This window comes from Furipterus horrens, unplaced genomic scaffold, assembly GCF_987537825.1.
Source record: "Furipterus horrens unplaced genomic scaffold, mFurHor1.1.pri manual_scaffold_3, whole genome shotgun sequence".
Classification (NCBI taxonomy): Eukaryota; Metazoa; Chordata; class Mammalia; order Chiroptera; family Furipteridae; genus Furipterus; species Furipterus horrens.
In genome coordinates this window covers 48,800,987-48,815,470 of record NW_028327173.1, presented here as the reverse complement: position 1 = coordinate 48,815,470, position 14,484 = coordinate 48,800,987, and the positions used below count along the sequence as shown (strand labels likewise).

The window sequence follows — 14,484 nt, the reverse complement described above, 5'->3', positions numbered from 1 at the left end:
ACATTTCACCAACACCTAATCCTTGGCTTGCCTGACATTAATGGACAAGTGGATTAAGTCTAGAAGAATGTTTCTACAAATCCTGCCTTTTCAAAGCTTGCCCAGTGTCTAGCTAATTTTGCGCTCTCAGGAGTTAACAGTAATTAAAGCATTCTTCGCAAAACCTTATTTCTCACCCAGGAAAGGCGCGCAAAACTCCCATGTGATAGTTCAATTTGTCCTTTTAATTAATTCTGATATCCAAGTTCACGTCCCCGCGAGAGAAAGCATATTCTGCCTTACGTTAAAGTGTCGGTTCATTATTGGGGGTACAGAAGGGCGACTCCAGAAACTGAGCAGCGAGGGGACTTGAATTGAAACAGGTCACGTCCTGCCTACGTTGGACTCAACGGCACCTTGGCAACCCCCCAAGCCGCGGAAGTTTGTGAGTCTCCAGTTCTAAGATGTGGGAGTCACCATGACCATCCCGGAGAGGTGGGAAAGTTAGCCCTGGGCTGGAGACTGGGACAGTAAAACCAAAGACAGTACTTTCGAGAGCAAAATACGCCCTCACGTTTCTCCGTTTTCAGCACAGCTCGAGACTCAAGGGTGGCTAGAGCAGGTGGCAGTACTCCGCCCACTGTCGCGCTTCCCCTCCCTCAGGTCGCACGCTCCACGCCCTCTGAGAAGTCCCGCCTCTCAGGTGCGCGCGAAGAGTTGTCGCGCTGTGCATTCTGGGAGTTGTAGTCCTGACTTCGGGAGCCGCTTCGGTAGGAACGACTCTAGCCTACCTACCCCATGGTGCCCTGCGGCTCCGGCCTCTCCCGGATGTGTGCCTGCCGCCGGAAGAGAAGACGGCCCCCCTCTCGCGGCCCGGCCATCTTGTGGGAAGAGCTGAAGCAGGCGCTTTTGGCTCGGCGCGGCCCGCTGCAATCCGTGGAGGAACGCGCCGCCGAGCCACCATCATGCCTGGGCATTTACAGGAAGGCTTCGGCTGCGTGGTCACCAACCGATTCGACCAATTATTTGACGACGAATCGGACCCCTTCGAGGTGTTGAAGGCAGCAGAAAACAAGAAAAAAGAAGCCGGCGGGGGCGGTGTTGGGGGCCCTGGGGCCAAGAGCGCAGCTCAGGCCGCAGCCCAGACCAACTCCAATGCGGCAGGCAAACAGCTGCGTAAAGAGTCCCAGAAAGATCGCAAAAACCCGCTGCCATCCAGCGTTGGCGTGGCTGACAAGAAAGAAGAGACGCAGCCGCCGGTGGCGCTTAAGAAAGAAGGTAAGTCTGGCAGAAGGTCGGGGAGACTAGGGACGAGGAAGGGAGCAGGGTGGACTTGAGGCTACTACTTGCTTCTCGAGTTGCCAGCGTCCGCTGGAGGTTTTGCCTCCGGTTTCCTCACGTTCCCTCCACATGACAAAAGCCAGGTCTTGCGAGCGTGGTAGCCCCAAGTTCAAACACTCTCCTGCAAGGTTCGTGGAGCCACCCTCTTCCCGCCTCAGGTTCTAAGCGGAGGAGCGTGGTCCGTAGATAAGCTGCTCCTCAGCGTGCTCGGGATCCTGGGAGGTTGTTGCCTTCCCGCCGGATCCTTCGGGCGAATGTATGGACTGAAGTTACGGGGAAGCATGGGGTCCTCAAGCTTCTTCCTGCTCAGCTGTCCCTCACTCAGAGTGTTGTTTGAGGTGCTGTTGTCTGTCTGGAGCTTCTGTCCTGCCATCTTGTCCCACGATGGCGCGGAAGAACCTCAGTGAAAAAGCGGGAGGTCGGACGTTACCCCAAGCCCCGTCTCTGAGGTTTCTCGATAATGTGGAAGTATAACTGCTGTTTTAGGTGCCCCGTGCGTTTTATTATCCGCCACCCCAAACTATTTTAATAAGGTAGTTGCTAAACTGAGTTAAACTGTTGGGAAGGAGAGAAATTGGGCTATCTATGTACATTCAGTTAAGCAGAAGCGGGAATTCTGAATGAAGATGGGCTATTTCAGGAAATCCACGACCCTTTCTCCGACCTCCCGCACTCCGTGTTTCTCGTGGCGTGGAGTAGCGTGGCCGGGACCTCGTGGCGGAGTGAGTGCAGAGCCTGTCACGTTCGCCGCTGCAGAGAGCCCTTTAGAGTCGAGAGCTGTTTCTCCGCATGTGCAGGAAGCATGGTCAGGATTTCATTGGCGGGTAATAGTTGCTTCCAGGTCACACTGTAAACTCACCGGGAGTGTCTTAAGCTTGAATTTTGCGTTCTCATTACAAGTTTGTCTTTTGTGATGAATGAAAAAGCAAAACAGTTGGGGACAAGTAAAAGCATACATGATCAGGAACAAATAGGTGTGGGACCAAAGCTCCGAATCTTGGGTGGTGGTACATGTTTAAAGTTGAAATTTCGCTCTACTGCCACGTGCTCCGGAAATGAGTTGTTTTCTCTTTAGCTGTGGTCGAATTCGTTAAGCATTCAACTAATTGAAAAAAAAAATCAAACAATTGTGTTATTTAGGGTTTTTTGTTTATTTGTTTTTAAATAGAACTCAGAGGCTTGGATGAAGAACTGAGGTGGTGAATAAAACAAAAGAACTCCTGTATTAAAATTACAGGTTGGGAGAAGCACAAGTTGGAGAATTAGAAAGCATGTATACATTGTTTAAGCCAAATATCTATTTTGTCAACTAAGCGTTATAGCAACCTGTAGCACAACTGAATAAATCATCTAATTTCTGTGTTAAGGAACACTGACTGCTCAACTTTACGTCTTTGATCGGACTAATTCCAAGAAAGCACATGAAAAAATTGAGTCTGAAGTGTAAGTCTAAAATGTACAAGGTGTGTTCACCCATTTTAAATGTTCAAAGGATGAAGCGTATCTGAAACGCCTCCGTTGTTTTGATCACAAAGCCCATTTTTGAAATAAGCTCTTACCTGGAAACTAGTTTTTTAAGTTAGAAAAACAGGGAATTCATAAATTTATAACTAGGACTGAGTTTGTCATTCTGTACTCTTTCCTTGGGAAATCTCCCGTATTGGCTGTCACCGTTTTCCTTCAGTCATTGCTTCAGAGCACTCATAACTTCAAATTGCATAAAACACAAATCTACAAATAAAGCAAATACACTTGTTTTGAGGTCTTGCTGTCTGCCATTTGATGTTCTGGGCATTGGAGGAGGATATAGATTTACAGAGTCTGCCTCTTGTAGGAAGGATTGTTACCCTGATCCTGCGTTCTGTGCCTTTGAAGATAGTTCCTGGCCCAGTGCTAGACATGCCCTAGATGTATATTTAATGTTTATAAGAATTAGCCTTGTAGCTCATCTTTTTTCCATTTAAAGAACTTGAGAAGTGACACTGCAGAATATCACTTGAGTGTAGACCAAGGTGGATTTTTTTTTCTTCTAATATTAAAAGCCTGGAATCTAGTGAAAATCAGGTGAGCTTACAAGTGCAGATAAATACACCAGTAGAAGCATGCATTTTTAAATGTCAATTATTGGGTGAATAAATTTGGTAAGTTTTTTAGATTCTGTAAGCCTAATATTGAATATTGGGTGGGGAAGCAAGCCATTGTTTATTGGGTGTGTTTGGCTTGGATATCATTATAAAGACTAATTTCATAGCTCCACCCTGGAACACTATAACTCTGTTGAAATTTATTTAAAATGCTTTGGTGTAAGATCTAACAATGTGGCATATACTGAGGGTTTGTATTGAATGGAGTTTAAAATTTCACTGAAGAGTTTGATATTTACTGATTTACTCTTTATTTACAAGCGCCTGAACAATCGGGTGAATTGTTCTTAGAAAGAACCAGAGTAAATCAACTTAAGTCTTGTTAAAACAATTCCTCAACTGCTTTTTGGCTTTGTCAGAATTGTGGTTTGGGAATTATAGCATATCTGAAATTTTATAGTCATAAATTTAACCATCAGTCTACTTATTCTTAAGGTCACCAGTAATGCATATTGGTTGCCTTTGAGAGCATTAGACACTAACAGGAAAGAAGTAATAAAGGAGGAAATCAGTAAATACACTGGTATGAGCAAACCTAAAGAAAGGCTGTCCATCCTTAATAGAAAAATAAAGAGTATTTCCTAGTCATTGCATAACAGTTGTTTTGTTAGGTGTGATGTGTATGTATATTTATATACACTAATAGGAGAGGATACTTCATTTTAAACTATGGAGATGTATAATAATTCTAAATGCCATTTGTTTTCCTTTAAATTTGTAATTTCATGGAATTATCAGTCTTCTTTGTTGATATTTTTTCCCCTCCAAATTATGTAAAATAAAAGAGTAGTCTTCACTCCCCCCCCCCCACTCCCCCAGCATCCTCATCTGGTGAATGTGTGTGGATTTGCTTGGTTATTAATTATGAATGGCTACTGGTGTTATCTTTGGTGTCTTTAAAGCCAAACAATCATTTGCCTAAAATTTCTTTAAATTTAGAATTTTAAATGAAGAGACTGGCATCCTCCCCAGATGACTTCCAAGTATGTTGCAGAGAATGCTTTAGGGGCGAAAATGACTTGGCAAACTAGGTAGAAGTTTGAAACAAGGTTGTTGTCTTTATGTAGGAATTTCTATAAAGTACTTTGTTCCATTTTAGAGATGCCCAGTGTTTGCCTTTTTCAACAGTAAGTTCTAGTTAGTGGACCCCAAAATTACCAACATTTCTTTTTCTTTGATGTACAGACCTAAATTTTTTTGTGTTGCAAAAATAATTTGCTTATGCTGGTTATCATTTTAGGAATAAGACGTGTTGGAAGAAGGCCTGATCAACAACTTCAGGGTGAAGGGAAAATAATTGATAGGAGACCAGAAAGGCGACCACCTCGTGAACGACGATTTGAAAAGCCACTGGAAGAAAAGGGTGAAGGAGGAGAATTTTCAGTTGATAGGCAAGATTTTTTTTTAAATCTCATGTTTTGTCAGTTTGTAGAGTCACATCTTAGCACAAAGATATAAATTGGTTGTCAGGGAACAGCTATGTGTTTTAGTTTTTCAAAGGGATATCTGAACAAGTGCATTGTTATACTTCATACATTTCGGTAATAGTTTTTAGTGTTCAACCTTATATTTCTTGTAGTGAAACACGTCAATTGAAGTGATAGATAATTTCTTTTCCTTGCTGTTCTCACATATTCACAGGAAAGTTCTGTTGGGTTGTGTACAGCAAAATAGATTACTCATACAGGTTAGATTTGTTTAATTGTTAAGTGTATTGATTAGCAGTTTTACTCAGTTATAATGTGAAACTAATAAAAAGGTATATGCTCTAGCAGTTAATTTTAGACAATGTAAAAATAATTTTGTTGTTTTGGGGGTAGTTTCTTAGTTGTTTTGATTTCCTTCATGTGTTTAGAAATAGACTACTTTGAATTTTCTGAAATGTGTTTAACTGTTGGCTTATGAGCCAATAAATGTATTCCTGTATTTTTTGAGCCTTTGGATTTTCCTATTATTTCTGGAAACCTGGGACATATATAACGTTCTTTATTTGTTGTAGACCGATTATCGACCGGCCTATCCGAGGCCGTGGTGGTCTTGGAAGAGGCCGAGGTGGACGTGGACGTGGAATGGGCCGAGGAGATGGATTTGATTCTCGTGGCAAACGAGAGTTTGATAGGCATAGTGGAAGTGATAGATCGTAAGTCTTATATTGGTTATTATATTTTTAGATTTGAGCCTACTTTTTTAATAAAACAAAATTTGAATTTCTAGAATTAAAGAGTATTATGTTAACTCAGTTTTGTTAGTTCTTTTTCGCATTATAGTGGCCTGAAGCACGAGGACAAACGTGGAGGTAGCGGATCTCACAACTGGGGAACTGTCAAAGATGAATTAACGTTGGTATTCTTATATTTAAAAATAATTTTAATAAAATTGATCCTGTACTTATTAGAGGTTCACCTGTAATTTTTATTTGTCCCTGGGACAAGAATGGAAAAGCTCTCAGAGTTATTTCCTTACAAGATAATGTCTTGTTGGATATATTTAGATTACAATGTATCAAGTGATCAATATTTTCAATATTTCAATATATGTGATCCCATGTATTCTGTCTTACTACTTTATGAGTAAAGTACTATAACTGATCAGTATACATTTTAAAATTATTTTCTCTTAAAGATCTACTGAAGTGTAAATTTAGTAGAAAAAGACTTAAGGAATGTGTGGGTTTTAAAATATTTTTATATAAAGAATTCTTCACTTACATGTAAATGGACCTAGATGCCTTTCTTTTTTTTCTTTCCTTAGAGAATCCCCCAAATACATTCAGAAACAAATATCTTATAATTGCAGTGACTTGGAACAATCAAATGTGACTGAGGAAACACCTGAAGGTGAAGAACATCCAGTTGCGGACACTGAAAATAAGTGAGTGGTTTTATGTGTAGTGGTAATGCTTTGTCACTGAAAACTGTTTGGGTTTTCTACCAAGAAAACCTATAGGTTTAATGCTGATATTTGATGGCTTTTTAACAGGAGAGACTTTTATTATACCCTAACCCCTGAAGTGGTATCCATGTAGAGGAGTGTTTTACACATGTATAAAATGGGCTCTAATGGTTTAAAAAATAGAAATGATCGTTTCTGTTTGGAATTACCATTAACCAGTATTGTCTTAAGATAAGGAAGATACACATTTCAGTAAAACCTGTTAGCTGTATGCACAAAAATTAACTATTTTAACCTCAAAATAGGGAAAAGGAATTAGGTGCCATGCATTTTACCTCACTAACCTTACTTGATAAGAGATAATGATAGTAGATACATAAGTAATGGATAGTTCAAGTAATAGTTGTCCAGAGATATCGAATAGGTGAAAACTGGAATCTGAAATTGGGGTTTTTTAAAATTAGACCAGATTATTGAAATAAGATGTTGTATTTGTGAACTCATAGTTTAAAGTACTTTGGATTCTGTAACTATACAAATTTTATTTCGTGATAATTTAAAACTAGAAAACGTGACCACTTTAAAATTCCTCCATCTCTTTGAAAATTTTTTCCCATCAACATTGAATATGGAACATAGCATTAATGGCTTGTATTAAAATGTATGAGGAGAGTAAAGGCCAAATGTTATTCACTAGTTTTCTTAATCTTTTATTTTCTGAGTTTTTAGGTGGAAGACTTGGTTTTGAAGTTTTTGTTTATTCAAGGGTGGGAGAGTTGTAAAAGATTCAAGTTACACTGGCAGAAATAATTTAATGCCTGCCTTTAGTTTCCATCAGTTGAATCAGAAATTATGGGCCAGTTATTTCTTATAGTATTGTGATTTAAAATCTTGTATTACAGATTATTTAGGTCAGTAATTTTTATTCAGGGCATATTCAGATTCAGGAAGGAGATGCTTTTCTAAATTTGACTTTTTCTTCAGGAAGAATTGCTTTAACAGTGAACCACTGTTAATGATTGCAGTATCATATTCCATGGGTTCGTTGGAATAAGGAATAATTGATTTGCTATTAGAATAGGAAAAAATACATGATATTAAATGATGTGCTGAACTTAGGGTAATGTGATTCATTTATATGAAACTGGAATCATAATATTGTTTGGTAAACAGTGAAATTACGATGGATGAGTTAAATAAGCCTTATGTAATATTAAGTACCTCACAATGCTCAACACAGCTGCTGTTCCTTTAATAAAGAGCCCATGTTTAAATCACCTAAGTGTTACCTGCAAAGATTATAGGTGTCTACCAGAAGGAAATCACATATTATTGTTAGAGTATTGGAAGCAAATCCTTAACTCAGGACCCAGGAAGGAAATTGAGGGTATTTGGTCTAATGATGATGATGATGATGACATTAGAGCAGTCTGAGTAGGGGAGAATCTGAAAATAGTATTATATCTTGTATACGGAAATATAAATTTAAGATACAGCTTGGCTGGCTTCGACTCCCTTAGATATAGTGTCCAGAGCTTGATCCTTACAAAAACCCTTGAAGGTAGATGTCATGGTTCCATATAATAAAGTGTGCTGAGTTACATTCTTGTCTGTGTCACAACTTAAGAGAGTAATTGTCTTAGTTTTCTCATTTGTAAAATGACAGCTGGTTCTGATAGCCAGATCTCATCAATTCTATGTAAACTTGAAGTTTTAAGGTAGGATTTGTCAACAGTACATTGTAACATGGAACGGGGAGATATTTGAGCTCTAAGGCTAATTGAATCACCTGCTATCTTTGGAAAGAAGCAGAGCTCCCAAAATAGCATTACTTGTTTGGTGACTATTGGAAATTGAGATTAGACTAAAATGATGGATTTCTACGCCCATGCTTTCTTTCTGCAAAAAAGGAAAATGATAGTTATTACTTGAGAATTGTATTTGGAAATAACTAATTTAGTATTAAGTATTGAAACCAGTGTGTTTTGTGGAGAGTTTCATTGTTAGTGAAATCTCAGTCTCCTTTCCACAACAGGTGGTTTGAAACTTGAATTATGTAGAATCTAAGGTTTGCATAAATTTGGCTTTTGAAGTTTTTGTTTTGCCTTAAGTGTTGCTAAAATAAAGGATAGAGGAACTGTTCTTGTATATTTAAGAATATGAAGTTTGGTTTCATAGGCATCCTAGATGATTACCTTCATATATGTTATGAGTTATGTATTGTGGGAAATTATGGAAATTAGAAATGTGTTTTAAGAGGAGCTAGACCAAAGGTTTTAATTACATATGGATACGGTTTTAAAACAAAGTACTGTATTGTAGTTTTAAGAAATGTGTGTTTTGGGTTCGGGGAAGCCAGTTTCAGATTGTATTACTGATGATCATTTAAAAGTGTGTGACTATGAATTGTATTTTTCTCAGTTATCTATACTTTTCACTAATTCAACAAGCATTGAATTCTTGGTGTTTAGCAAATTACATGTTAGCCATTGGGTTACAAAAATGATGATCTTCTGTATAAGTAATACAGGCTTTTGACAGCCCCCTACTAGATGTAAAATTTAAGCATCTTTTCACAGAGAAAACGAAGTTGAAGAAGTAAAGGAAGAGGGTCCAAAAGAAATGACTTTGGATGAGTGGAAGGCTATTCAAAATAAGGACCGGGCAAAAGTAGAATTTAATATCAGAAAACCAAATGAAGGTGCTGATGGGCAATGGAAGAAGGGATTTGTTCTTCATAAGTCAAAGAGTGAAGAGGTAAAATTAAGTTTTGTGGTGTTTGAAAATTTTTAGAGGTGTCTTGAATTGTATTTACCTTTTTTGGTTTAAAATTTTACATGGATAACCTGTTTATAAAAAAAGAAAAGTTTTACATAGGATCGTTTGGGACAGATCAGTTGCTCAAAAAGTAAAATAAACTGCCTTACCATATATTCCAAGAAATTTATAGTCTGTCAGTCCATAATTATATTCAGTGTGGTAATTCTCCCAATCCCCAAGAAAAAGCTGTTAATTGTTTATCATACAATTACTATATTTTAGAAATACAGTGTGTCTTCTCAAAGTTGTGATCCTCTTTAAAATCTTGCCTAACTGGTAGTCATTCAAGGGCTTGTATTAGATTGAAAGTTTGGCATTTTCATGTGGTTTAACCTAAAATAAAACGAATGGCTTTATTTAGTATACAGTTTTTGAAACTGTCTGCCTATGCCATATATAATAATTAGGACTCCTTAATAGATGATAGTACCCTTCTTTATTGAGGAATGATGTAAAGACCATATATAATTATAGGTTTCCTTTGCTACAAAACATGGAAACTAATGAGAAAGACATGTTGGTGGCTTTTGATTTGGCAGCTTCTCTTTAGGACTTGGGGGACATTCTTAGACGAATGTCCCCGTACTGCATCCTTTTACGGCTTGTGTAAATAAGTATGAGATTTTAGTCGTAAAGTCAAATGAAAATGATATAAAGGCAACTTGTAATAAAAGGAATGAGCCCTGGCTGGTGTGGCTCAGTGAATTGAGTGCTGGCCTGTGAACCAAAAGGTTGCTGGTTCAATTCACTGTCAGGGCACATGCCTGGGTTGTGGGCCGGGTCCCCAGTTGGGGGGAGCAAGAGGCAACCAATTGATGTATCTCTCACACATCAATGTTTCTTTCCCTCACTCTAAAAATAAATAAAATCTTTAAAAAAAAAGATTGAACAGGATCTTACTATATTTTAGTTCTCTAAAAAAATAGCTGTGAAGCAAACCTGGAAACATTTTAAAATAAGACAAATTGAAGAGACTTAAATATTTCTCTAGGTTTAGAGGTGATTTTTAAAAACATTGAGTCTATAAAAATAGTATAGATGAGCACATTGTCTTCTAAGTGTCAAGTCCTGAAGAAGAAAAAAACATTTCGGTTTATTAGAAAAACTTTGGGTTATTTTGTATAGTTCTTCAAGATGCAGTTGTTTTGTGTATCTGGGTAAAACAAACAGGATTCCTGATTAAAGAACCTTGAAAATTCACCTTGGGGAGATTGTTCATTTGAACTAATGATTAAACTGTTTATGTTAATATGAAAAAGATTTATTGGACACCTTTGAGACAGTTATTCATAACTTCTTGGGGTCCTAACACACAAAAATTTCTGATAGAAGTTTAGGTGATTTATTAATACCCTGAAGCCTCTTAACGCATCTTATAGACATCAGGTTAGGTATCCCAGTTTTAAGTAAGGTAATGTATATGATTAGAAATGTTTGAAAATTATAAAATGTGGAATTGGTTATGAATAACTTTGAAACCAGAACATATTTATTGTCAAGCTACATTTGTGAGCTTTGCCAGTTTATCCTGCTAGCTAATAGGGATGTCTCCTGAATATCTGGACTTCCTTTATGTTATAGTAAAACCTTTTAGGTCATTTCAGTAGTGTATCAACTTAGGCTTTTTTTTTGCTTCTTTGCCCTAGAAATTTGTAAAAGCCTTTGATTAATAAATTACTATTGTTATGCAATAGCAAACATTTAAAAATTAGACAATTAGTATATATAATTAATTTGCTAGTGGTTTTTGTGGATTTATATTTATTCTTTAAACTTCTGTTACCTTTAAATTACTTTGGCCTAACACTAAGGGATGACATTTAATTTGGAGTATTCGATGATTAAAAGGGTGAAAACATGGGTATAAATACAACATTTATTTGTACTTTAAGGGTAGTTTTTAATGATTGTAGTGTTAAGATATTTAGAAAGAACAAAATATTCGTATTCCTCCAGAAATATAGAAAAATTAAAATGATATAAACAGTAAAAATATTAAAACATTCTAATTAGTATAAGAAGAGTTTCCAATTTGAAGATTAAAACTCATTCATCCCAGACATATAAGAAGAAATCTGGTGTTAAGTATTATAAAATTCTCTGGCTTTTTTTGCAGATTGGGTCATGGAGTTGATTACATAAATACAAAGTAGGATCTTGATTTCACAACCATGACAACTTTGTTTTCAGGATGGTTCCTTTCTTTGATATGTTTAAGGCGTGGTTTACCTGGGCACAGCTTTTCAGGGTTCCCTTATGTAAAGTTGTGAGTCACTTGAATCTAGCTCTCCAGTTTATATCAAAGAATATATAAAAGTGGTATATGAACAGAATAGCATTCTGAGAATTTTGTACACAATATCTTAACTCATGGTTGGAAGAATATAGAACAAAAATTTTCTGTAATTTATAAAAAAATTCAGGATTATGCTATCTGTCCATATCTTTATTAGGGGGTCCAAATGAAGAGTATCCTAATCCCCTATCAGGTTCCTTTATGGGGAATCCTGATCTGAAGGGCTTATTTTAAATGTACTGCTAAAGATTATACGATTCATTAGGTTTGAGATGGGCCCCAGCCACTTGAGTTGTTTGATTATATGTACCTCTGATTGAGACTTGCCACTATCACCTGTCATTTCAAGTTAGGGGAACATGAAAGAGAAAAGTGAAAGGAATTCTTCCTTAAGATCACTATGGCTGATCCCAAAGCTTTTTTATTACCTGTAGTGGTGTTGATATATTTGTTCACATAAAGTAACAGGTTGGATTTTTAGTCTTTTAAGAAAAAACTTCATTTAGAAATTTGTGTTATTATTTTCCTAGTAATCACCCAGTGGCCTTTACTTAAATTTTTAGGCTCATGCTGAAGATTCAGTTATGGACCATCATTTCCGGAAGCCAGCAAATGATATAACATCTCAGTTGGAGATCAATTTTGGAGACCTTGGCCGCCCAGGACGTGGTGGCAGGGGAGGACGAGGTGGCCGTGGGCGTGGTGGACGTCCAAACCGTGGCAGCAGGACTGATAAGGTAATTTTTAAAGACTCATTTTGGTTTTAAGTAATTGAATGACCTCTTGGTAAATTCACTGTTCAATGTCCTTTTGGGGACATAAGCAGAAGAAAAAAAGGGTAGATATCTTTATATATATATATAAAATATATATATATTTTATAAAATATATATATATATTTTAATTTTTACTTATTTATTTTTAGGGGAGGATGGTGAGAGAAGAGGAGAGAAACATCACTCTGTGGCTGCCTCTCACACACCCTGAACAGGGGACCTGGCCCACAGCCCAGGCATGTGCCCTGACTGGGAATCCAATCAGCGACCCTTTGGTTCGCAGGCTGGCAAACAATTCACTGAGCCACGCCAGCCAGAGCGACGTATCTTTAAGAAACTATATTTTTAGGCCCTGGCTGGGTAGCTCAGTTGGGTAGACCAGGGTGTCATCTGATACGCCAAGGTTGCAGGTTTGATCCCCTGTCAGGGCACATACAAGTATCAACCAATGAATGATTAAATAAATGGAACCATAAGCCGATGTTTCTCTCCCCCTCCTACTTCTCTCTCTCTAAAATGAATTAGAAAAAAATAAAATACTTTTGAGGTTATATTTTAGTTTAAAGCACTTAAACAACTGTTTGTGTAGTGCTGCCAGAAGAATTGAATTTACCACCCTTTATTGAATACTTATTAGGTGCTGTCATGGTGCTCTGCCAGACATCTTATGTGCTAAGTCATTTAATTCTTGTTGCTGTGTTGACAACCCCATTTTAAAGAAGAGGAATTCAGCCACAGAAAACCTGTAGCTGGATCTACCTGTGACAGGGTCTTCCTGAAATGCTCACTATATCCTTTGCCTTGACTTTTTACTGCTTTTTAGGTCTCATATTAACATAACCTTTGTGTCCATTGAAGTAATTCTGTGAAGCTCACTAGATGATGGTCTAGAGAACACCTTTTTAGTTTTTTTTTTTTTTTTTTAACTTGATTGTCATGTAAGAGCTGGAGTTCATTCTTGGCCTAATTTTTGTAATCTTCGATGTCTTGCAGTCTGTAACACAAAACAAGTTCTTAGGAAACATTTTGATACAAGCCCTAGTAATTGATAGATTTGAGCTCTGATCTGTCTGATGCCAAAGTTAGTGCTTTTAATATGTATTTATTATTAAACTAAATTATTAAGAGAAAATCTTCTGGTTAGTTCACTGTCTTTTATGGTCTGTCTAGGATATGACCATAATGTCCTGAATTCTCAACATCTGATACACAAATTGGGGGGACCCACCTGCTTGATTGGTTCTGCCAGTGTTTGATAATAGTGGTAACTTAAATATTACAGATTTTATGGTCAATAGGATCAGTGCATTGGTAACCTGTTTTCTGTTTCTTACTCTGATCAGGTGTTTTTAACAACAAATGTGTGTATATGGACCTTTTCAATACCTTTTTTTCTCTCCCCATAATTTGTACATTGTAAATAACAGTTGGCAGTTGGGTCCCATTCTAACATTGATGACTGTACTGCTTAAATAATTGTAATTAGTTTCTTAGCCTGCTTTCAAATTGATGTCATTCTTATATAGCAAGTGGAAAAAATATCGAAATACTTAATGACAAAGAGAGAAACTACTTGTGATTTATTAGAAAAATAACGCATGATGTTACTAGAGAATTTTCCTAGGTCTTGATAGAAATTCAGGACAAGACTTACTGCAAGTATTTGTAGTCCTATTCTGATCCAAAATTTTGCCTTTAAGTAAAAGGTTTGACATATTTTACTTGGTATTTTAAGTTCAAGATTTTCTAGAGTTGTGTGTGTAAATGTAGACACTGGGAAGATTTGAGAATTACTAATTTTGGTTTGTTTCTTTTTCAGTCAAGTGCTTCTGCTCCTGATGTAGATGACCCAGAGGCATTCCCAGCTCTGGCTTAACTGGATGCCATAAGACAACCCTGGTTCCTTTGTGGACCCTACTTCTCTGAGGTTTTGCATGCTTAAGGATCCCAACCGACTAAGAAATTAAAAAAAAAAAAAAAAAAAAAAGACTGTCATTCATACCATTCACACCTACAGACTGAATTTTATCTGTTTTGAAAATGAACTTCTCTCGCTACACAGAAGTAACAATATGGTAGTCAGTTTTGTATTTAGAAATGTATTGGTAGCAGGGATGTTTTCATAATTTTCAGAGATTATGCATTCTTCATGAATATTTTGTATTGCTGCTTGCAAATATGCATTTCCAAACTTGAAATATAGGTGTGAACATGTGTACCAGTTTAAAGCTTTCAC

The 14,484-nt window shown here is 37.2% G+C and overlaps 1 protein-coding gene across 4 annotated transcripts; it reads left to right on the top strand.

Annotated features, from left to right (window-relative positions):
• The first annotated feature begins 833 nt into the window (after nt 1–833).
• SERBP1 (SERPINE1 mRNA binding protein 1) lies at nt 834–14,235 on the top strand. Of its 4 annotated transcripts, none has more exons than XM_090269591.1 (8): nt 834–1,257; nt 4,705–4,855; nt 5,464–5,604; nt 5,732–5,803; nt 6,261–6,335; nt 8,936–9,113; nt 12,036–12,209; nt 14,068–14,235. In XM_090269591.1, the coding sequence occupies exons 1-8, from the start codon at nt 945–947 to the stop codon at nt 14,122–14,124; spliced, it is 1,161 nt and encodes a 386-aa protein (XP_090125717.1). In that variant the 5' UTR covers nt 834–944; the 3' UTR covers nt 14,125–14,235. The 4 variants fall into 4 exon arrangements, with proteins under 4 accessions (XP_090125717.1, XP_090125715.1, XP_090125716.1 ...); XM_090269589.1 differs by having other exon boundaries at nt 6,216–6,335; XM_090269590.1 differs by having other exon boundaries at nt 5,714–5,803.
• Nucleotides 14,236–14,484: the final 249 nt, after the last annotated feature.